General features: G+C 51.6%; 1 protein-coding gene across 1 annotated transcript in view; it reads left to right on the plus strand.

The window, feature by feature from the left end:
* The window catches only part of KSR2 (kinase suppressor of ras 2), a 271,249-nt gene that overhangs the window by 126,786 nt on the left and 119,734 nt on the right, over positions 1-24,729 (plus strand). The window contains exon 5 of the mRNA XM_059676311.1: positions 21,993-22,177. Coding sequence (XP_059532294.1) covers positions 21,993-22,177 — 185 coding nt within the window. The remainder of the gene's footprint in view (positions 1-21,992; positions 22,178-24,729) is intronic.

Consider the following 24,729-nt stretch of genomic DNA (forward strand, 5'->3'; position numbering starts at 1 on the left):
AGAGCTGCCGTTTCAGGGGTTGGAAGTTGTATTTGTCTCCCAGGGCTGCTATAACAAATGACCTCATCTGTGGCTTGAATAACAGACATTTATTGTCTGTAGCTCAGGAGGCCAGAAGTTCAAAATCAAGGTGCCCTCAGGGTCGGTTCCTCTTGCAGGCTCTGAATGCGAACCCATTCTAGGCCTCTCTCTGAGCTCCTGGAGGTGGCCAGCAGTCCTTGCTGCTCATTGGCGTATGAGCACATCAGTCACACAGCCTTCTCCAATCACCCTTTCCCTTCTCTAAAAAAAACAAACAAACTAGTCATTGGATTTAGGGTGACTTTGCAGGTGTGATAAGTTAAGGACCTGGTGATGGAGATAATGCTGGCATGGACATTCACATACAAGTTTTTGTGGACATATGTTTTCTTTTTTATTTTTATTATTGATTTCAGAGAGGAAGGGAGAAGGAGAGAGATATGGAAACATCAATGATGAGAGAGGATCATTGATCAGCTGCCTCCTGCATGATCCAGCCCGCAACCCCAGCATGTGCCCTGACCGGGAATCAAACCGTGACCTCCTGGTTCATAATTCGATGCTCAACCATTGAGCCACACAGGTTGGGCAATGTGGACATATTGTTTTCATATCTGCTTTATCTCTCCTATTTATTACCATGTATATAGTTCATATTTTTAGCCATGCCACTGACCAAATCACTTTTTTGAAGCAAAATCATATTTTTTAACTTACATACCATAAAATTCACTCATTGTAAGTACAGTTCGGTGCACTTTATTAATTTTATAGAATTGAGTAACTTTCATCACACCTTAGTTTTAGGATATGTCCATCACCCCAAAAGATCCCTTGTGCCTTGTTAATCCCCGCTTCTATCCCCACTCCATGCGACCACCAACCTGCTTTCTTTCTCTCTACCCATGTGACTGGGCCCCTTTAAGTCTGTTTTCCATGCAGAATGACCAGTACTGAAAGAGAAGAGGTAATACTGCCTGTGGCTTGGGCAAGTGATCTCACCTCTGTCAGCCTCAGTTTCCCCACCTTTGAAATGGGGTTGATCACTGCAGGTGGTTTACAGGATGGGAAGTTGCAACTAGTGAATACATTTAAACATTCAGCTTAATGTTCTTCACACAGCCAGGACTCAGTGAAGTTTAGACACTGCAGTCACCACCTCCCTTTGTCCTAACAGTTCTGTGAGGCAGGTATCATCAGCCCCACTTTACAGATGAATACACTGAGGCTCAGAGTAGTGGTGGAGGTGCTGGGAACGAATTCCAGATTGCTGGATTCCAGAGCCTGCGCCCTCCCACCTCATCAGCTGCCCAAATTTCCAAAAAGGAGGACAGCCCCTGGTCCCAGCCTGGCCTGGTGGTTCTAAGTGCTCTGTCACAGCCCAATATATCAGGAACCGATTAGGGATGAGAGCACTTAGCTGCAAATGAGGTTTCTGGGTAATGATGGTAATGAAGCAGATGGAAACTGTCACTCAGCAGCAACAGGCAGCTGTTTTCCACCAAGCTTGGGTCCTGACGTTAGCAGCAGGGTAAGGACTGGGTTAGGGACCTCTGCTTGGTGACCCCTGGGGCCCCATCAGATCACTTGCCACTGTGCATAGAGAGTTAGGAAAGGGGGTCCCTGACCCACATTGTACTGTGTCCCTGATTCCAAACACCTAATAGTTCCTCAGTACATACGTGGGCCTATTGTATAGCTGGGAGAAGGTTGGGGTGACTGGACAAGGCTGATACTCTTCAGCCTTAGTTTCCCCATCTGTGAAATGGGATCGTAGGTTGCGAATCGGCAGGTGCATCTCCTCTCTGGGAATGTCCTTTGCCTGACCAGTCTGCTCCCCCATCTGGTCCCGGCTTCCTCTGGGAACCTCTCCAGACTATGTGTCCACGAGCGTCTCACCCGCTCTCGGACCTCCAGGACCGCCCCTCTGTAGGACTTTCCGTCAGTCATTAAGCCGCCCTTTACAGACCGAACTCCCAGCCCCTGGTTCACAGTCACGTCCCCAGTAGGCCCTTAAGGAATGTCTGCAGGACAAGTAACTAAAGAAAAGGCCAGACACATGATTCCTTCTGACCTTATCCTATTCTTCAAACTTAGAGGCAGTAGCTTCTAATAAAACAATCCCAGCATGAGCAACACGTGGAGTGAATAGTGTCCCCCCCCAAAGTCATGTCCACTGAGAACCTCAGAATGTGACCTCATTTGGAAGAAGAGTCCTTGCAGATGTAATCCAATTGAGATGATGCCATCCTGGGTTATGGTGGGCCCTAAACCCAGAACCTGCTGTCCTTCTAAGAAGAGGAGAGGGCACTCAGAGACACACAGAGAGGACCATGTGACAACAGAGACAGACATCAGTGAGCAGTGACAAGCCAAGAAGTACCACGGAGCGCCGGAGCTGGAGGAGACAGAAAGAATCCCTCGCTAGAGCCTTGGGAGGGAGTGTGGGCCTGCCAGCACCTTGATTTTAGAAGACGGTCAGCCTCTAGCGTTGTGGGAAAATGAAACGGCTGTAGTTTTTAGCACCCAGTCTGTGGGGGCTGGTTCCAGCAGCCCCGGGAAGCCGGTGCAGGTGGTCAGACACGCTCCTTGCTGGGAACATCAGCAGCTGGCCTGTGCAGCGCCCTCCGAGCCCAGGCTTGTCGTGTCTCATCTCCTGGCATCTGCACGGTGGCCCCAGGAGGCAGGTGCTCTGAGACCAGCGGCAATGGGACTCTTTTCCCTTTACCCAGCACCCCTTTCCCTTCCATGCTGGGCACGTGATTCTCAACTTGCCCACGAGGCTGGGGATGGCGGTGGGTGGCAGGCGGCCTCGTGGCTGCGCCTATTTGAAGAGCTGTTTCCCTCGCTGAACACAATTGATATGAAAGATCTTTCAGGGGCACTTGCGGCTCAGCAGCATTTGCAGCGAAGGCGTGAATATGAATTCCCTCCCTCCGTGAATGCCAAACGGCCTCCTTGAATTCAGATAATCCCGAAGGTTATAGGTCTTGTTGGAACCCCATGGGAAGCAGTGCAGGCGTCATATACTGCCCCGAAATGAGATGCAGCTTTTACCCAGAAATTGCCCCAAATGCCTTCTGTGTGTGTTACATCCTGGTGGCAGGGATGTGCTGTTTTGCCCTTTCTTCCTCCACAGTTTCTTTGCAAAGTGCAGAGTGCTGACTTCCCTGTTTTCCTGACTCCTCGTGGAGCGGGGTAAATTCAGTGCCTGCAGTCTCCAGGCGGCTGGAGCGCACAGCCTTCAGGTCAGGAGCCGGTGGGCCCCCAGCAGAGCGGGTCTGGAAGAGACAGATATTTACGGGGTCTGTTGGCATTAATTTCCTTTGGCCTCTAATCCTGCTCTCTGGGAAGATTGCTGGGTAGCTGTGTGTGTTTGATAAGTTCAGTCTAGCCTGGGACATACAAGTGGTTTTTCAGCGGGAGATGGAATTGCCTTTTAAGAGCTTCAAGGTGCAATTTCTTTGCTGTTTTCATCGTGGCCCGGGGATCAGTGTCAGGAAGTGAAAGCTGGTTTTCTCCCCCCTCGGCTCCTAGAGTTCACGGCCGTGGAATGGCTCGATGGGGTTCAGGACCCCGCACCCGGCACCGGGGCCAGAGGCTAGAGAGGGGCGTGCAGAGCAGCGTTTCAGGAGCCGTTCCCTCTTGGGGTTGGGCGAGTGTCTCAAAGTCAGTGCTGCCTTAAATCCTGTGCCCCTGGCATCTCGCTCATCTCATCCTAGTCCCGCCGCCCCCCCAGCATCCTGTGGGTGCTCCATAAGTATTTGCCGAAGGGACAAATTAATTCCTGCTCTACAGGCAAGAACGTGAGGCTGAGAGAGGTTAAATAACTTGCCCAAGGTTTGGCACGTGGTGGATCCTGATATTGTGACTCAAGCCTAGAGCCATCTCGCTCTCTCTCCCCCTGACCCTAGTCTGGTCCTGGCCTCCTTCTGTCCCCCTTCATTCCTGGGCTGCCTTTTTGGGGGGTGGGGGGTAGGGGAGGGAGGGGGATGACCTGGAGTTTGGAGAGCGTGAGAAGGAAACAGTCTGTTGCTGGAAACTGGTCCTTCCTCACCCGTTCTGTTCTCCACCTGCATTGGGGGGAGAGCTGCCTGGCTCCCCCTCCCCCAAGTGGTCCCACTGCACATCGAGAAAAATGGCCCTTCCTGTGTCATATGGTGGCTCTGGGAGATCTCCCCAGCTCAACATCCCGTCACCAGAAGGGAGCTTCTGCAAGGGCCACGGTATGCTGGCCACCAGCTCCAGGAGCTGCCCAGAACCTCTGTTTGCAAGTGACCTGAGCCTCTGACTTGGTCTCTGGGAATATTCCAGTTGGGTGGGGGCGAGGATAAAGAGGATCCTTAATGAGGAAATTAGTTCTGCCCACACGGGGAGTCTGGAGGACAAGACGTCCTGGTTTGACACCATCCACCGGCTTTGGAAGTGGCTTCTGGAGACTCTGATGTGGTTTTGGGAAAATGAGTCAGGCTGAACTGTCTGCTCACCCACAGACACTCCCCCCTTTTAGTTTGATGGGTCTGTTTGAGGTTTGGTTATAGAACCTGTTTTTGAGATTCTCTAAATTACTCCTCCCTTCAACATTCACTCAAATATTTGGATGTCTATTATATATCAGGCAGAAGAAGAGTGCCTGGGGATAGAAGAAGACAGATTTTGATGCGGGAGATGATTGAATCCCTCACCTTTGGGATGGTAACTGATGGTCTAGCAAGGAGAGGTGCCTGGTGCTGGGAGGGCTGTAATGGAGAATCACATTTGGCCATTGATACCAGGAAAGCCTTCTTTAAAAAAAAATATATTTTATTGATTTTTTTTACAGAGAGGAAGGGAAAGGGACAGAGAGTTATAAACATCGATGAGAGAGAATCATTGATCAGCTGCCTCCTGCACACCCCCCACTGGGGATGTGCCCGCAACCAAAGCACATGCCTTTGACCAGAATCGAATCTGGGACCCTTCAGTCCGCAGGCTGACGCTCTATCCACTGAGCCAAACTGGCCAGGGTAGAAAGCCTTCTTTAGGAGAGTTATGATGGAATTGCTATCTGAAAGTGTAGAAGAAGTTAACTAGGGGGCAGACAGAGGCAACAGCATGTGCAAAGGCCCTGGGGTGGGCAGGGAAGCATGTTGCATTTGAGTGAATGAGGAAGAGCAGCCTGATGGAAGAGATAGTGAGAGGGGTCCAATCACATTCATTTCCTGGGGCTGTGTAACAGATTACTCCAGATGGGTGGCTTGCAGCAACAGAAATTTATTCTCTCAGTTCTGGAGGCCATACATCCGAGTAAGGTGTCAGCAGGGGCTGTGCCCCCTCCAAGGTGTTCTGCTTCTTGCCAGCTTCTGGTGGCTCCAGGTGTTCCTTTGCTTGTGATCGCATCCCTCCAATCTCTACTTCCACCTTCACCTGGCCTTCCCCTCTGTGTCTTCTCTTCTATGACATTTCCCTCTGCCTTTCTCTTATAAGGACACTTGTCATTGGATTTAGGGCCCAGCTGGACAATCTAGGATTATTTCAGCTCAAGATTCCTAACTGAATGAAACCTACCAGGACCTTTTTTTTATTTTTATTTTTTCCAAATAAGGCAACCTTCATAAGTCCCATTGGATCGATCCTTTGGGAAGAGGCATCATTCAGAAGTGATGTTAAAGAATTTGATATTTATTTTATGAGCCCTGGGAAGCTTCTAAACTCTCAGTGGTTCTCAACCTTCCTAATGCCGTGACCCTTTAATACAGTTCCTCCTGTTGTGGTGACCCCCAACCATAACATTATTTTCGTTGCTACTTTATAACTGTAATTTTGCTACTGTTATGAATCATAATGTAAATATCTGAAATGCAGGATATATTTTCATTGTTCGTGACCCACAGGTTGAGAACCGCTGCAAAAGGGTTTTAAGCAAAGATGTGGTGTGACTTTTTAAACTTTTAAAAAGTTTTCTATAGCGCGGAGAGAGGACTGGTGAGCCTTCAGGAGCGCTGAGAGGTTTTTTCTCAATCACCTGGCGAGAGATGACGGGGGCTTGTCCTGGCGTGGTGGAGGGAGGGACGCTGAAAAGCGAGTGGAGGTTAACCGGAAGACCCTTTTTACCATCCAGAACCATGTATTCAGTGTTGCCCTGCATGATGGCACCGGCGCTGAGAGTTGCACAAAGCCCGGTAAGAGGACGTTCCAGCCATTGGAGCAGCACCGACATGTGCTCCCACACGGACGTGCCCCTCATTCTGTGGCTTTCTTGTGAATAAATGTTTCCATCGGTGCAGTGAATAGTGTCCTCACCTAGTTAAGTACACCCCGTGGCAGGAAGCCCATTAAAGCCTGGGCAGGCTTATTCTGTCTCCATGTATCTCCCTGGCACCGGGCACCGTCATTTTTCACTGACTTATTATTATTATTTATAACAAGCAGGCCAGTCCTGTGCAGGGAGAATAAATAAGAAAGGCAATTTGGTGCTTACAGTTGGCTGCCTTTACTTTGCATTTCATTAAGGACCTCACTCTACGATGATGCTGAGGTCAGACCCTGGCTGGGGAGGCAAAGTGGACCATGACGGTCACGGTCACATAGAACGTGGAGGCGGCGAGTGGAGGGGTTCAAGCCCACAGGCTCTGGGATCTAACACAGCTGTGGTCAAATCTTACCGCCGCCACCCTGGAGCTGTATGGCTTTTTGTGGGTCACTCTGTACCCCATCTGTAAAATGAGAGAGTTAGAATCCCTGCTTTACTGGGCTGATGGGAGAATTAAGGGAGAGAATGCACAGGCAATACTCAGTAACGGGGTAGTGATAATTATCACTGGAATTTTGTTTTTATTTTATTTTTTATCCTCATTTGAGGATATTTTTTCCTTTGATTTTTTTTTTTTAGAGATAGTGGAAGGGAAGGAGGAGGGGAAGAGAAAGAGAAAGAGAGAGGAAGACAGACAGAAACATCAATGTGAGAGAGACACATGAATCAGTTGCTTCCAGTATGAGCCCCAACCAGGACTGGGGATTGAGCCTGCAATCAAGGTTCATGCCCTTGACCAGAATCAAACCCAGGACCCGTCAGTCCACAGGCTGATGCTCTATCCACTGAACCAAACTGACCAGGGCCTCACTGGCATTTTACTAGTACATCCTGTGACATGGGTTTGCTCACATTGTTGAATGTCTAGCACATGCTGTACCCCATCTTAGGTGCTGAGCCTAAGGCAGAACAGAACATACAAAGGCCCTTCCCATGATGATAACTGCCACAGAGGAAATGAGAGCCAAGGGAAAGAGTTAGAGCTGGGGGGAGACCTGCCCTTTCAGATGAAGTGGTTCGATGGCTGCTCTTACGAAGGCACATTGGTGCACAGAACTGGATGAAATGATGGATCAAGCTGGATGGGTTTCTGTAGATAGAGTATTTCAGGTCAAGGGAACAGTATGTGCAAAGGTCCTGAGGCAGCCGGTAAGACTGATGGCCCAGGCAGGAGATTCATAAACATAACATAACACCATGTCAGGTGGTGCTTAGAGAAAACCAAGGTGGGTGAGGGGACAGAACATGACATACGAGATTTCTGGAGGCTTTTGGGGGGATGCATTCAGGAAAGGTCTCTCTGAGGATCTCGATGCCAGGGCAGTGTATGTTTTGGAGCTCGTGCGTGGGAGCTGCTCTGAGCATCCTTTTTGCTCCCCCATATTGAAGTGATTGTGATCTCAGAGGGGTGGGTGTGGGGCTGCTCCGAGCTGTGGAGGGACCTCCCAGAGGTCCCACCAGGCTTCACTCTGAGAAGTGGGCCTGGAGCTCAGAGCCCAGGTATGTGACCACCCACAGCAGAGCCGTGGACAAAGCTAGGAAGGGATGCCAGATGTAATGATTAAAACAAATTCTCTGGGAGGACACACAAGAAACCGTTAATAGCCCTGATCAATTTGGCTCAGTGGATAGTGTTGGCCCGAGGACTGAAGGGTCCGGGGTTCGATTCCGTCAAGGGCACAGACCTTAGTTGCAGGCTCGATCCCCAGCCCTGGTTGGGGCACGTGTGGGAAGCAACCAATCAATGTGTCTCTCACATTGATGTGTCTCTCCCCTTCCCTTCCACTCTCTCTAAAAATCAATGGAAAAATATCTTCAGATGAGGATTAACCAAAAAAAAAAAAAAAAAAACAACACCAAAAAAACCCCCATTAACAGTGGGGGCCTCGCTGGAGCCTCACTGGGAATCAGAGGGAGGACAAAGGGGCTGTTGGTTCCCAGAGATGCCATCGCCATAGCAAAGTGCTGCACACTGGGTGCTTGGCCCACAGACACGATCTCCCGGTGCTGGAGGCTCCAGGTCCAGAACCAAGTGCTGGGGGGGCTGGCTCCTGCTGAGCGAGCTAGTTCCAGCCTCTCCTTTAGCTCCTGGTGGTTTGCTGGCCGTCTTGGCTCCTTGGTTGGTAGAAGCAGCGCCCCGCCTCTGCTTTTATCTTCACGTGGTGCCCCCGTGTCTCTCACATCATCTGCCCTATATGCACTTCTGTGCCCAAAGTTTCTTTTTTTATACGGACACAAATCATATCTACTCCAATATGACCTCATCTAAACTTAACCAATTACATCTTCAATGACCCTATTTCCAAATAAAGTCACAGTCTTAGGTCTGGGGGTCAGGATTTTAACATGTCTTTCGGGGGGGGGGGGCACAGTTCAACCCATAACAAGGGACTTAACACTCTTTTTATTGACGCCTAACACATGTCCACAAAACGCGCCTTAGTAAGTGTAGACAGCTCCTTGATTTTTTATCAGAGACACATACCCGTGTAACCAGCGCCCGGTGAAGAATCCGAACATTCCCAGCTCCCGGAAGCCCTCCTGAGGGGCCTTTTATTTGTCATTATGGACCTTCCGGGGGCGGTAGTAACACTTTAAAACTGTGTGGATGCTCTTTTACAAAAAAACCAAATTGAACTTGAACCATAAAGAGTCCGAGCCTGTGGGTGTCTGAGGAGCAAGAACTCACATAGCTCCTTGCACCAGGGACAAGGAGAGCGGTGTCTTGCTGCCTGTGCTGGGAGCTTTTGAGTGGACCTACCTCGCCCCCCCGCCGTGTCCTGCAAAATGGTTAAAGGTGCATTGAAGTCGGCTTAGTCCCCTGGGTGCCTGGGGCAGCTGAGCCCCCTCATCTGTCTGTCCTGGCCCATGTGTTGTGTCGGCTCTGTGTGTGCCATGAGGTGACATGTGTTCTCTCAGGAAACCCTCCCAGCAACCAGGGAGGCGGGCATTGCAGTTAGTCCCATTTGCAGGTGTGGCGGCTGAGGCTCTGCGAGGTGACTTCCTGGCTCCAGTGTCATAGGGGTTTCTTGGTGTCACCTGGACGTGGCAAGGGGAGGCCACGGCTGTCTTTGGGTGACGGCTGTCCCTCATTAGTGGGCGTACTAGCTAGTCCCAGGGAGGACCGGAGCGAGGAGAGTCCCTGAGGGAATGGCACTGTCTACCTCAGTCCGCCCCTTGACTGAAGAGATTAGGCAACCTCGCTGAAAAGGAGCTGCTGGTCGCTGCAGCGCTGGGTTCCTGATTTCATTGCTATTCCGAGCCCACACCCCAAATGAACTCCAGATACTGCCTCCAGCCACCCTAGGAAAGAGGTCAAGGGAACGGTATGTGCAACTGGGTAACTGCCACAGAGGAAACAGTTACCCAGAAATCCAAGGCGCAGAGCAGCCCATTCCGGGTTGTCTGACTCCAGTCTGCGTTTTCCCTGGTGTCCGCTGCAAAACCCTGCTGAAGGCACCGCCCAGGGTATTCCAAGATGACCAGGGCCTGATTGTTTCTGAAAGCTGGTACTCGCTGTGCCTCTGAGCGTCCGCTCTCATTCGGGGTCCCCCGCCCCTGGTTTTCTTACAGCGCAGGCGCTGTGGTGACCGTGTGGAGCGGGACCCAGGACCCCAGGCCGCGGCAGCCTCCCCAGGGGGCAGGTGGTTCTTTGCTGCACTTCAGCCAACCTGGGTTCTCAGCTCCTTCGCTGCTGGTCACCAGCTTGGCATTTGCTTTTGGCACTTGGGGAGCCCTGAACCTCCAATTAAATTGGGTCTGAGCAGGCGGCGAGCACACAGCTAGACAAGATGTGTGACAGCTGTGGAGAAGGTGGACGCGAAATAGACCCAGCCAGCTGGTGGCTTCTCTCACTGAGTGGCTGCCAGCTCCCTCCCCCCAGCTCAGTCTCCTTTCCCCAGGAAACCACCTTCCCTTTCGTCTTAAAGAAAAGCAGTTACCTCTCCAAGTCGCTCCCTCTCTCTTCCCCCGTTTCCCCCCCAGGGCCCTCCTCCCCCATCTCATCTTGGTTGTTATTTTAACCATTTTCAGGTATGCCGTCCGTGCCTGAGCATGTTAACGTTCTGCGGCCGTCACTGCTGTCCGTCTCTGGAACTGTTTCCATCTTTCTAATCTGAAGCTCGGTCCCCATCCTCCCCTCCCCCAGCCTGGAAACCGCCATTCTACCTCCCTTCTCTGCGACTGGCTATTCTAAGTGCTTCCTGCAAGTGGAGTCATAGAAGAGTTGTCCTTATGTGGCTTTCTTCTTCCACTCAACATAATTCTTCAGGTTCATCCATGCTGCAGCCTGTGTCAAAGTTTCCTTCCTTTTAAGGTTGAACAATATCCCATTGTATGGATTTGCCACAAATTCTCCATCCACCCATGAATGGACGCTTGGGCTGTGTCCACCTTGTAACTATTGGGAATAACACTGCCTGAACATGCATGCGTGTGTAATCGTTGGAGAGTTTGATTCTGTTAGATAGGTATCTAGGAGGAGTGTGGCTGTATCACATGGTAATTGTTTAACTTTCTAAAGAGGCATCCGTTCTTTCCATAGCAACTGCATGACTTTTCGTTCCCATCAGCAGTGTGTGAGGATTCCTATTTCTCCACATCCTCATCAACACTTATTTTCCATTTTTTAAATCATAGCTACCCTAGTGGGTGTGCAGTAGTATCTCAGTGTGCTTTTACTTTTCATTTTGCTAACGACGAATGATGTTGAGCATCTTTCCATGTGCCTGTTGGCTGCCACTTGTATATCTTCTTTGGAGAAATGTCAATTTAAGTCTTTTGTCCATTTTCTCATTGGGTTGGTTGTCTTGTTGTTCCATACCCTCCACATTCGTCACCTCTCCTTCTGTGGAGCCCCAGCCAGCCTGATTGTATCAGTGACAACCTGCAAGGTGAAGGAGCACACACCTTAAACCAGCCACCCCTGTGGGCCTTGGGGGCCAGCAGCTGCCACGCTCCCTGCCTCAGTTTCCCCTTCTGTACAATGGGGACACGATCCTCTACTCCCACATTGGCGCTGAAGATTGGAGGTAATGTTAGGGAAACGTATATCCCAGTGCCCAGCATGGGAGGTCCCTGAGAGATGGGGAAACTTCCTATTAGTGTGATTTTTACTTCACTCCTTGATTTAATTTGCAGCTCACGGCTTGGTCCATGACATACACTGCCTCCCTAGATGCATTTGCATCCACAAGCGAGCTGGGATGGACACGGTGGACAGGGATGGAGACAGCCACACAGCCCAGAGATTTGTGTCAAGGCGAATGGGGGTGGAGGGGCCTTTTGCAACATCTTGATGTGACGGCTCTGTTTGTACCCCGAGTGGCCTTTGGTGGGCAGCTGCCTGTCTCTGTCAACCTGCCCAACCTGATGCATAATTCATCCTTTGCTGAAGGGCAGGTGCGTTTGCATATTCAGGCGGAGGAGGGAGGGAGCCTCTTACCCAGTTTCCCAGGAGCGTGGAGCAAGGGGAGGGCCGGGACTCAGTGCCCACTGCTGAAGTCTTTCTCTGCAACAGTCAGACTCCAAGGCTTACCGGTTTGTATTGGCAACACTCCCTGGTCTGCCTGTTGAAATGCCAGTTGCCCTGAGTCCAGGGCACCATGGAACAAAGCGTCCAAAAGTGCAGCAGTTTCCCCTACTTTAAAATTCACCTGCAGGCCTGGCTGTCGTGGCTCAGTGATAGAGCGTCGATCTATGAACCAGGAGGTCATGGTTCAATTCCCCTTCAAGGCACATGCCTGGGTTGCAGCCTCAATCCCCAGTGGGGAGCATGCAGGAGGCAGCCAATCAATGATTCTCTCTCATCACTGATGTTTCTATCTCTCCCTCTCCCTTCCTCTCTGAAATCAGTAAAAATATATTAAAAATATATATATCCCTGATTCTTTTGAAAGTCCCCTTTGCTGCCTTGCCCCCACCATGTCAGGTTTCCCCTGAAGCCATGTCCCTATTTTGGAGCAAAAGTTTGTAGATTTTCCTCTGAATCAGAATCTGTTTGCCTGTGGTTGGAAAATACCACGTGGCATTTATAGATGCAGTTTCCTTGGAGATGGGAGCCTCTGCCCGCAGATCTGGGAACCCACAGGACCGCGGGACCAGCTTTTGTGCCTGGCGGGGGCTGAGAAACCTCTGTCAGTGCTGAGCAGAAGCCATCAGCCCTGTTTCTCCGTTTCCTAAGCCAGCAAAGTGCCCCAGAGCGGGACCCTTTTGATGTGAGAATGAGAACTGATTTTTTAAAAACATGTTTTTGTTGATTTTTTAGAGCGAGGAAGTGAGAGGGATAGAGAGATAGAAACATTGACCAGCTGCCTCCTGCATGCACGACTCCTGTTGGGGATCGAGCCCACAACCCGGGCATGTGTGTTGACTGGGAATCAAACCAATGACCTCTTGGTTCATGGGTTGATGCTCAACCACTGAGCCACACCAGCCAGGCAGTTTTATTTTTTGGTTTGTTTTATTTTTATTTATTTTATTGTTCAAAGTATTACATACATCTCAGTTTTCCCTGATTGACCACCCCCCCCCGCCACTCCCACCCCCGAGGGCAAGCCCCCACCGCCCCAGTGTCTGTGTCCATTGGTCATGCCAATAGGCATGCATACAAGTCCTTTGATTGATCTCTAACCCCCGCCCCCCTCCCCTGCCATTTGTCTCTGGATCTATTTTTGTTCATCAGTTTATGTTGATCATTATATCCCATATGAGTGAGATCATGTGATACTTATCTATCTTTCTCTGATTGGCTTATTTCAGGGGTTTTTATGTTTTTGGTTTGTTTTTTTAAGATCAGTCAGTTTCATTAACCTGCGTGCTGGCAACAATTAGTTCAAGACACTTAAACGAGTAACAGCCGCATCCCCCTCAAGGGCTCAGGATAGCAGTTGAATTGTTAGTTTTCCAGGTGAATAGACAGAGGCCGGGTTTTATTCATTCTTTCAATAACCGTTTCTTGAGCTGCTACTGTGTGCCAGGTGTGTCCTGGGCATCCGGGGTATAGTAGTTACCGAAACTGCCATGACCCTCCCTCCTGGAGCTGATGCTTTGTTTTCCAGTTACAGTTGACATTGAGTATTATTTTGTACTAGCTTCGGGCATACAGCATCGCAGTTAGACAATCAGATACTTTCCACAGTGTCCCCTGGTGTTCCAGGCACCCACCTGGCGCCCGACACAGTTATCACACGCTCTGGACTGTACTCCCTGTGCTGGGCTTTCCGTCCCTGGGGCTGTTTTGTAACTGCCAGTCTGCACGTCTCAATCCCTCCCCGCCTCCCCTCTGGTAACCATCATTCCAATTGGAATTGATATTTTAGACTAATGGTCAGAAAATCATGACCCGTGGGCCAAAGGTAGCCCACTGCCTGTTTTTTAAATTAGAGTTTTATTGATATACAGCCTCCTTTTCTTTCCCCCTGCCCTCCTTGCTTTTGCCTTCCTTACAAATTACACATGCATTGCAGACGTGGTAGGCATTGTCACTGCAAGAGATTCACACACATAGACAAATATGGAGGTTCCCTCAACCCCCTTACTTCCGCTGTCTTTCTCAGTGGAAACCTTTCCGGTTCTTTTTCTGTGACCTTAAATATATCACAGGAATATATAGTAAATATATTCAAATGTATAGGTGTGTTTATACATAATTACATTCATATACCAGTATACACACACACACACACTGGTGCATAAAATTCATCCCGGGGGGGGTGTGTCCCTCAGCCCAGCCTGCACCCTCTCCAATCTAGGACCCCACAGGGGATGTCTGACTGCCAGTTTAGGCTAGGATTGGGACTAAACCGACAGTCGGACATCCCTCTCACAATCTGGGACTTCTGGCTTCTAACCACTTGCCTGCCTGCCTGCCTGATTGTCCCTAACCACTCTGCTGCCAGCCTGATCACCCCTAACCACTCCCCTGCCAGCCTGATTGACATCTGACTGCTCCCCTGCCAGCATGATCATCCCCAACTGCCCTCCCCTGCTGGCCCGATTGCCCCCAACTGCCTTCCCCTGTGGGGCTGAGAGGAATGGGGGACTCTGGCTGGATGAGGCGGGGCTGAGGGGACTGGGTGCCACCATCTTGTGGCTGTGGGCGCTGCCATCTTGTGAGGTTGTGATGGTCAATTAGCATATTCCCTCTTTATTAGATAGAATATTTGTATAGATAAAATCACACTATATGTGTTGATTGGCAGTGAGTTTTCTTCCCACATCAGCAAAAGCTGAAAGCAGGTCGAAGGCCTTGGCTGGAAAAAGCAACAACACAGATTTCAGGCAACAGTTCTTCACACTCGTATGGAAATAAGAGTTCCAGACTTTCTTCCCAGAGACACCGTCAGACAGTCACGAGTGACTTAGTGGAAATGCCGCGCTGCTGGGACCACACCAGCTGAAGTTTTACTGTGCCCTCTGCTCAGCCAGTGCTGACGCATTTGCCCCCACAGAAGCCAGGGCGGATGGAAGGTCTGGAGGGGTGATCCCATTGTCTAAACAGGAGGACTCAAAGCCAGGCAGAGTTGGCCCTGCCCGAGGCCACTCCATAGGTCTGCAGCAAGGGGAGGGACATCACTGTGAGGACGGAGGAGCTTCTAAGGGTGAGATTTTACAAGAAAGAAAACTGAGAGCAGCTGAGGTCAGCAGCTGGCGGGCGCCCAGCCGGGCTCCGGAACTTAAGTCTGAGTCCTTCCCAAGCCCTTACAGCCGGTAGATGCTCTTGTCTGTCTCTCAGGCTGTGATGTGCGCATTTCAGTGTGTTTCTCATAGAATTGCTCCATTGAAATACTGCTTCTTGAGGCATGTCCGTAAGGATTCACTCCCAATTCACTTTTCCTAGCATCAAGCATCTCTGGTGAAATATTCAATAGTGGCAAAATCTCACCGTTTGCCTGAAAAAATATTTCCGGCTGCCCTGCCTGCAGAGGGAAAGCCTTTGCTGGCTCCCACCTGAGCAGATCCCCTCAATCCTGCCTTCGCTTAGGACAGTGATTCTCAACCTTGGCTGCACATTAGAGTCACCTGGGAATCTTTTTAAAATCCTGATTTCTGGGCCTCATCCTCCAGAAATTCTGTTTCTTTGTTATGGGGTGGGGCCACATTAGTAACAAAGAAACAGAATTTCCGGAGGATGAGGCCCAGAAATCAGGATTTTAAAAAGATTCCCAGGTGATTCTAATGTGCAGCCAAGGTTGAGAACCACTGGCTTAGGATGCTTACCTGGACGTGTTCATGTGGCGTGTCGGGTGATGGGAGTCCACGCGGGAGGGTGCTTCCCTGCTGAAGTGGGCCGAGCAGCCGAACTAGGGCCTAGGGCGGCTGCAGGGTCTTTTAACTCGAAGAGCGTTGGGCTCAGACAGCCACGTTCAAATCCTCACCCCGCCCCTTACACGCTGTGCGGTCCTGGTAAGTCACTGACCCTCTGTTCCTTCATCTGGAGGTGACAAACCCCATCTTAACAGAATGAGCCCTGGCCGGTTTGGCTCAGTGGATAGAGTGTAGGCCTGTGGACTGAAGGTTTGATTCCAGTCAAGGGCATGTATCTCGGTTGCAGACTCAATTCCTGGCCCTGGTCGGGGCACATGGAGGAGGCAACCCATCGGGTGTGTGTCTCTCATGTCGCTGTTTCTCCCCCTCCCTTCCACTTTCTCTAAAAAATAATGGAAAAATATCCTCAGGTGAGGATTAACAACAACAAAGAACAGAATGAGTTAATGCCTGTAGAATGCTTAGCCCAAGGCTGGACACCTAGTGAGGGCTCAGTGAATGGCAGCTCTCATAATTAGAACCAAGACACAGGGGGCAGGAAGGGACAGAGACCACCCAGCAAATCCCTGCACTTGACCGGAGGAAAAACCAGCCTCGTAGCCAAGGTGACTTGCTAGGAAATGACAGCCTCCTGCTGCCCCACCGGGTGATCTTACCAACTCAACACATGGCTTCCCTCGGTCACCTCGGGTGTCCTGGGCTGAGAGTAATGATGCTGTCCAGCTCCCCCTTCCTGGCCCCTCCCCCTCTCTTCTCTAGGGTTCCTGAGTTAGGGGAGGTTTGAGGGTCCAATGGTTCCCTGCTCAGGGGGAGGCCAGAGAAGGGCTTCCAGAGAAGGGGGAGAAGCCAGCACAGGCCAGCACTTTGGGGGCTGACCATGTCCCACTGGCCCCCTGGAGACAGCGAGAGCAGATCTCTGAGCCAGTTTTTCTTGGAAATCGGTTTTTTCTTCGGGCAAGGGGACGGGGAAGGAAACCTAAAAGAAAACATCCAGCCACATGCCCGTGAAATCTCGGCCCCAAATCAGTCATCCTTTTTAATAACCAGGGCTGTCACGAGCCCTGGTTCAGTCGGAAATGATGGCCTGTGTAAATATTTGGTCTGTAACTGATTTATGGGTCGGGGAACAAAAAAATAAGATTAGTCGCTAATCACAGGGAGGCAGGAAAATCAGCGCGCCTGGACGCCCGCACAGAGCAGGCCTGGGAGGCAGAGCCGAGGCTGGCTGGCTGGGTGAGCTCAGAGGGGTGGGGGAGGCTGGGCCGGCCGATGGTGTTTGCCTGGAGAGGAGGCCGTGGATTCTGGAGTATTCCGTGGGGCAGAGGCAGCATTGTCCATGTCCAGGTCAAGAACTGGCCAAGACCAGCCTTCTGGCAAGATGCCCAGGCTGTGAGTGAAAGATTGGTTTCCCCCCGCTAATCCTGAAACCGATGGCCTACCCATGGTCGGCAAACTGCGGCTCTTTGGCCCCTTGAGTGTGGCTCTTCCTAGACCTTAAGAGTACCCTAATAAAGTTAATAACAATGTACCTACCTATATAGTTTAAGTTTAAAAAGTTTGGCTCTCAAAAGAAATTTCAGTCGTTGTACTGTTGATATTTGGCTCTGTTGACTAATGAGTTTGCCGACCACTGGACACTTCTGGGTTTCTGCAAGCACACCTGCAAAATGGGCGTGTACATGAGGAGCTCCTACAGCAGGATTAATAGAACGATTAAGGACAGGCTTTGAGTCTGGCCGGAGTGGCTCAGTGGTTGAACCAGTCAGGACACATGCTCGTTGCAGGCTCAATCCTCAGTAGGGGGTGTGCAGGAGGCAGCCAGTCAGATTCTCTCTCATCATTGATGTTTCTATCTTTCCCTCCCCCCTCCTCTCCCTTCCTCTCTGAAACCAATTATATATATTCATATATATATGTATATATATATATAATGAATACATATATATATGAATATGTATATGTAATGAATATATAGCAGGCTTTGAAGTCAGTGAAATCTGTGACCACACTCCAAGCCTTTATGGAGTTGTGATCTGGGATATTAACTGTTGAAAACCCCAGTCACCCTAATTATGAAGTGGAGGCCATAATTGTTCCTCTCCCAAATGAGATAGCATGTCCCCAGCACAGGGCCTGACTCCTGCCCACTCAGCCCGCCGGACCTCAGTGCTGACGTCCGCAGTCCTGCGTGCTGGAGGTGGGCTTGTGCAGGCCCTTACCCTCCCTGTAGGTTCATTACCACCCTCCTCCCTCCCCAGGCACTCTCTGCAGCAAACACTTCCTATTAGAAATGGATAGTCAGGGTGGGGGGCCAGCCTGGCCTGTTCATAGCATCCAGGCAAAGTGGACCCACTGGAGGGCTGCCCCTCCGACTCACCTCCACGAGGAGCCCACCAGCTTTCATGGGATGTGCACTGGAAGCACGAGGGGGTTAAGGGAGCTCTCAGTACGGAAATGCCAGGGTCTGTTCTGGGCCCTGGAGATCCACTTCTAGACAGGTGGGCAAGGCCCACGGTCATCAATAATCAGGAAAACGTGTGTGTCCTCCAGAACTGGCCGGAGCTTGAAACATAGAGGTGCTGTGACAAGACCCAGGAGGGGTTGTCCTTCGTTCTCTTCCTCTTTTTCTTCTTCTTAGTGTATTTTACATAAAGCTGTATGCCAGGAAATAATTTGGTGTGGTGTGAAAGCTTATTTTTCCAATTTTAACTATTAAAATACAAAAATACCATTCATGGGTCATCTAAAAGCATGGCATGCCCCTGCACACCTGCGGACAGGCAGCTCCCGCCCGAGCTCCCGCTCCTGCATTTGAAGGCGTCCTCGTGCTCCTCTCTCGCCAGAGCCTGGTTTATCAATGCCCCGCTCGGGGTGTGCTCAAGCCGGAAATGAGTGTGGCCACCGACACTGCAGCCAAGGAGCGGAGTGGCCTCTCACGAACTATCCTCCCAGTGTGAGCCCTACCAGGCCCTTGGTTTTTCTTTCTTTAAATACATTTTTATTGATTTCAGAGAGGAAGGGAGAGGGAGAGATAGACACGCCAGTGATGAGAGGGAATCAGTGATTGGCTGCCTCTGTACGCCCCCCAGTGGGGATCAAGCCCACAACCTGGGCATGTGCCCTGACCGAGAATGGATCCAGGACCTCCTGGTTCATAGGTCGGTGCTCAACCAGTGAGCCCCACGGGCCCGGCAGGCCCCTGTTTTTTCAAGCCCCCCCCCCCCCATGCCTGGAATCTGAGCACCTGAATTGAGGGTCTGTAGGTACCCCTGCCCCTCCCTGCTCACCCAAGAACTGGTGCTATTTGGTTTCGAAGAGGGCCTCTCCTGGAGGCCTCCTAGTAGGTCATCAGACCAGGCCAACTGCTAAGGACTTAAAGGGCCTGATGGAGAGGTTGGCCAGCTCACTGAGCCACGTGGAAGACCAGCGGGCATTTGTTCCAGTTTTGGGAAATGGCTGTGTCCCAGTAAACGGGTTAGCACGTAGTGCTGCGTAGGGTGGTGTGGGAGAATGTGAGCTCACGCCTGTCCTCCCACCATGACTGCAAGGACCTTGTCTGTTCCAAGCCCTGTCATTTCCTCCCAACTGGCCGGGCCAGACGCTCCAGACACTGCTAATGAGACGCTGAGGGATTTGGCCGGGTGATGGTTCTGGAGTTCAAGAGGACACAACCCCACACTCAAGGAAGCTGAGGGTGAAGAGGCCATGTGAGCTGGTGGCTCTGCGTAACCCAAAGCCCAGCAGACCCTTGGAGCAGGAAATGGGGCAGAGACGGAACGCCAGATGGGGAGGCCCCTCGGTGTTCTTTGTGGGGAGGGCGCTGAGAGGCGGCTGGCTAATGTGTGCTGAGCTAGAGCGTTCTGTGTGCAGAGCCAGCTAGAGACCTAGGCAGGGGGTGGCCAGGGACTAGAGAAAGAAAAGTAAGCTGTGTCTGTCCTCAGGGATCCTACGCTTCCTTCCTGCCTTCCTGCCTTCCTGCCATCCTCTCCGTCCTTTATTCATTCCATCTTTCTGCTTTCATCCTTTCTTCCATGTTCCCTCCCTCCCTCTCACCTTCCTTCCTTCCCTCCCTTCCTTCCATCCATCCACCCATCTATCCATTCTTACCTCCATCCATCCTTCTGTTCATCCATCTACTCATCCATTTATTCATCTTTTTATTCCATCCATCTGTCCAACTATCATTTGTTTAGATACACCCCTTCTCTGCCCCATCTGTTTAAGGCAATTGGACTCTCATTAAGCTACTGTTAAACTTGTGCTGGATTAGACTTGGTTCTCCTTGTACAAAAAACATGTCAAACTTGTGGCCCTCAGCCCACATGTGGCGTTTATTTGGCCCATGCTAGCCTTTGAGTTTGACATGCTTGTTGTGCAAGGACCTGGCCTCGTCACTTGGGGGCCCTCACGGTTCCTGTCTGTGGTTTGGAGATGACAACAGTATCTCTGGCTAAAGGGCTTGACTGCATCCTTTTCATTTGTCGGGGGGAGTGAGTTGAGAGTTGGTGGATGTTTCAGATAAAAACACAGCCTGGCTTCTTTGAGGTTCTTCCCATGCTACACAGACACCGAATTTAACCTGATCATAGTGACGTTAACAATGGGTGACCTGAACCCTCCTTCTGTGCTAGGCCCTGTGCCAGGCACATGATCTCGTAGAATTGTCATGACATCCCCCGTAGGTAGGCGCTGTTATTTTTCTCACTGTCCAGTTGAGGAAACTGAGGCCCAGAGGTGAGAGCACTCTTCTGAGGTCACTGTCAGGACCCGAGCCTGGTCTCCCTGACCCCAGGGCCGGGGAGTTTCACTCCTAAGTGACACTGTCTCTTTGGATTTGCACCACCGGGCACTCGTGTGGAATGAATGCCACCGGTTCCCTGCTTCCTGCTCTTCTCCGCCATGGCCAGGGAGAGCCACCACCAGGGGCTGCTGCAGCGGGAGGCACGTCCTGGGCCTGGCCACAGGTCCCTGGGGAGGTGACACGCAGGGCTGACGGCGGGCCTGGGAGGGGCGGCTCCGTGGTCACCCCTGGGCTCCTTACAGCAGAGCAGCAGCAGGCGCCTGGGCAGGGCTGCTCACATGGGAGCCCTCCAGTCTTACATGAACACACCTTCCTGGGCGCTCCTTCCAGAACTTGGGCATTTGCAAGGAGGGTTCACTTTGGTCACAAGAGGGCGCCCAACTCCTGGCCAGACCTGAATGGGGTGCTGTGGGGAGGTGGGGAGAACAGTGAGCTTAGCTTTGGATGCCATTTTAAAGCAAACTCTCATAACCTGATCACCTAAGCTCTTCAGAAGTGGGGGCATGTTTCCAAACCAGCTGGGGAGGTTCATTCTATTCAGCGGGTGCCAAGCAAGGATCTGAGAGCGCCAACAACGGAAACCACAGGTTCCTGCCCTCAAGGAGCCCGCAGTCGAGTGTGGAAGACAGGGTATTAGAATGCAATGTGATAAGTGCCAGAGTCTTAATCCAGATCAGGCCCTGAATCAGCATTCAGTGAGCACCTACTGTGTGCAGGTTTTGTGCTATACGTGCCAAGGACAGAGAAATGAACAGTACAGAATCATTGCCCTCAAAGACTCAGTCCACTTGGATGATAAAAACTGAAAGAGCGAATTTGGAAAAATAGGAAAGCAGAGCCACAGAAATGTATACAGACTATTGTAGGAGAATTGAGGAGGAACAGCCAACCCAAGCCAGGGCTTCTTAGAGGAAGAACACAGCCCTGCTGGGGGCATTGGTGTCAGGGAAGGCTTCCTGGAGGGGAGGACCCCAGAGACAAGTCATAAAGGACCAGTAGTCATAGGGGCCACGTCTTCTTTATCCATGTACACAGTGGAATGCTACTCAGCCGTAAGAAAGGATGAAATAGTGCCATTTGCACAACATGGATGGCCCTTGAGAGCGTTATGCTAAGTGAAATAAGTCAGAAAAAGCTAAGAACCATATGATTTTATCATGTGGGATATAAATCTGAACCTTAAGAACACAAACAGCAGTGTGGTGATAGCCAGAGGGAAGGTGGGAGGGGGGAAGGGGATCCTAATACAAGGTGACAGGAGAAGATTTGACTTTGGGTGGCGGGCACACGGTGCAATATACAGATCGTGTAACATAGAAACCCACACATGAAACCTGTATGTTCATGTTGACCAATGTCACCCCAATCAATTTAGTAAACAAAAATTTAAAAGAAGACAGATGGGGATTAACCAGGCAAAGAAGGGGATGTTATTCCTGGCACTGGGGACAGCATAAGCAAAGGGTGGGAGGGGAGAAACGGGCATGGCGAGGGCCACAGGCCCGGTCAAGGTGGGAGTGGGTGTTGGGCGCCGCGCTAAGGAGATTGGCTCTCCCTGCTCTCATTGTGTGTGTGTACGCATACACTTCCCTCTCTCTGTCCCCCTTCCAGAGCCAAGAAGAAAAGCAAGCCCTTGAACCTCAAGATCCACAGCAGCGTGGGCAGCTGCGAGAACATCCCAGCTCAGCAGCGCTCCCCGCTCCTGTGCGAGCGCTCCCTCCGCTCCTTCTTCGTGGGACAAGGGCCCTTCCTGCCCTCCACCCCTCCGGTCCACAGCGAGGCCAGCTTCTCCTCAAGTAAGTCACTGCGCCAGGGCGGCGCTCTCTGCCAGGTGCACGCTCTCTCTCTGTTCCTTTTCTTTGGTGAAAATGCTCTTGAAACGTTCGCCGAATGCGCCTCATCCGCGTCTGCCTGCCACCTCCCACCTGCACCACACACGCCTCTTTGAATGGATTCAAGGGAAGGGGTGTCATCGGCGCTCCAGGTCGACTGGCTGTTGTCATTGGCCCGGCAGGTGTGTAGGGATAACAGAGGGAAGCCAGTGTGCAGGGGATTCAAGGATGGGAATGTCAGCTTTTTCCTCTCCTGTTTCTGAGCTGCCGGTGCCGGCCTTTTCCTCTTTCTGTTGTGGATGAGGCTCCTGTGATTGTGTTTTGTTATTTCACCCTCCCCGACTCAGGTCAGCACAGTGTAACCTTTACATCTCCTACATGCACTTGGGTTCACACTGGGCTGAGCATGGCCCGGGGTGGTTTACATTCTGCTCCCGTGGATTCTGCTGCAGATAAAGTTGTTAGTACTCAGAGCGGAAATGGAACTTTCTGGCGATCAAGGGCTGAGGTCTTAGAAGGCACTTAATCTTCTCCTCCCAGAGGCCCGTTTTGCAGAACAGGCACAGCCGTTTTCAGAGGGGAGCCCCTGAGGAAAGCCCAGCTAGTCCTCTGGCCAAGACAAGATCTCTCTGTTGTTGTTGCTAACCCTCACCTGAGGCTATTTTCCCCAGCACTTTTCAGAGAGAGTGGAGGGGAGGGGGGAAGGTGGTGGAGAGAGCGAGGGAGAGGGAGAGGGAGAGGGGGAGAGAGAGAGATACTGATGTGAGAGACACATTGACTGGTTGCCTCCCACATGCGCCCCAACTGTGGCCGGGGTGCGAACCTGCAACTCAGGTACATGTTCTTGACTGGAATTGAACAGGTGACCCTCTGGTGTGCAGGCCGGCATTCTAACCACTGAGCACACCATCCAGGGCCAAGAGAAGATCTTTTATTTCCTGGGAGCTCAGGAGGAGCCGGGCCGAGCTCAGGTTGCAGTCTACTGATGTGGAGCCTGCATCCACGCGGGAGCAGGAGGCCCATGTGGACCTAGGGGAAATTAGGGAAAGTTCCAGAGCCTGGCTTGTTCAGGCCCAGGGGTGCAGGCCCTGAACGAAGCAGACCAAAATAGCGCTCACGGCCCACGGCAGCACCAGAAAGCCAGTTACCAGTTAGTCAGGAGGGATCACTGCAGGGGCCAGACCTGCTCCGTGACAGTGGCCTGCGTGGCAGGCACGTGCCCGTCGGAGGGTGGCTCAGTGAGCCCGGGTGAGGAAAAGATGTGATGACGTAGCAGGTGAGTGAGACAGTGGGGGGAGGCAGGACGTCCTAGCCCTGGGGGAAGTGCCCGGGTTCCAGTCCCACCGTGGTTGCTTTTGAGCCCTGTGCCTGACCTTAGCAAGTTGAAGAGCCTCATTGAGAGTCCGTCTCCTCATCTGAAAAATGGGGATCACAATAGAGGCATCTCATAGGTGTTTGTGAGGATTAGATAAGCTCGTGTGTGTCGAGCTGTCTGCACAGGAAGTGCTTCATCACTGGCAGCTGCTAGGATATGTATCGGCCTCTTTTCTCTAGCCCCTCCTCGAGGGGCTGGCCACAGCTCTGTTCTTTCGTTCTGGCCAGCGCAGAAACACCTATAATTTGTTTAAAAACCAAACCAAACATGGACTGGCACATTCAGATCTCGCCTCCTGCCAAAGGGAGTTACAGACGAGGAAGCCGGGCTGAGTTCACCGTGGCTCCCAACATGGGCACCTGCGCTGGTCTCCATCTGAGAGGCGCGGCTTCTCCCTGTGCCTGTGGCGGGAGCAGCTCCTGGCTAAGAGGCCCTGGGAGCACAGGTGCCTCTTGGGACAGCGCTGGTCCTTATGGACAGGGAGGTCCCTGGATCTCTCTGAAAGGAGGACGAGCGCATGGAGCCTCACTGGGAGAATGACCAGCCCCGTTTGCGCTGACCCTAACAAATGACAGAACGAGGCAGCCTGGTGGCACGGGCTCCACATCGGGCCGCGGGAAGCTCTCTCTCCGAGTCTCTGTGCTGCCACCAGTTGCCTGTGTGACATTGTCCCTGCCTTGCCACCGTCAAGACTGACCACACTCTTTGAGGCAGGCATTGTTATTCCTATTTTACAGATAAGGAAACCGAGGCTCAGAAGGTGTGAATGATGTTGCCTGGGTGGTAGGTTTTGAACCCAGGCCCAACTCTAGCCTGCTCAGATTCCATCTCTTTCCTGCAGTGAGTTCCTGTCTCTATCTCCCGGGGTCTCAGCTTCCCCAACTGGACAATTAGAGACTCCACGAGGGTCTGTTTCAGAGCTTAGAAACTCGGTGATCCTAAGGCTCACCCAGTGAGCTTCCCCTGGGCACCTCCTGACTCACTGAGAAAGCTGCTGTGGAGACTCCGGGCCGGGCTGTTGCGAGAACATGGCTGCCGGGCGCTGGTTCCCCCTGCTTGTAATCGTCCCATTCTCCCACCACTCTGAGTTTCAGAAGAGAACTTCCTGCCTCTAGTCCCCTCCCTATCCCCCCACCCCCCC

This window comes from Myotis daubentonii, chromosome 19 (assembly GCF_963259705.1).
Source record: "Myotis daubentonii chromosome 19, mMyoDau2.1, whole genome shotgun sequence".
In the NCBI taxonomy this organism is placed as follows: Eukaryota; Metazoa; Chordata; class Mammalia; order Chiroptera; family Vespertilionidae; genus Myotis; species Myotis daubentonii.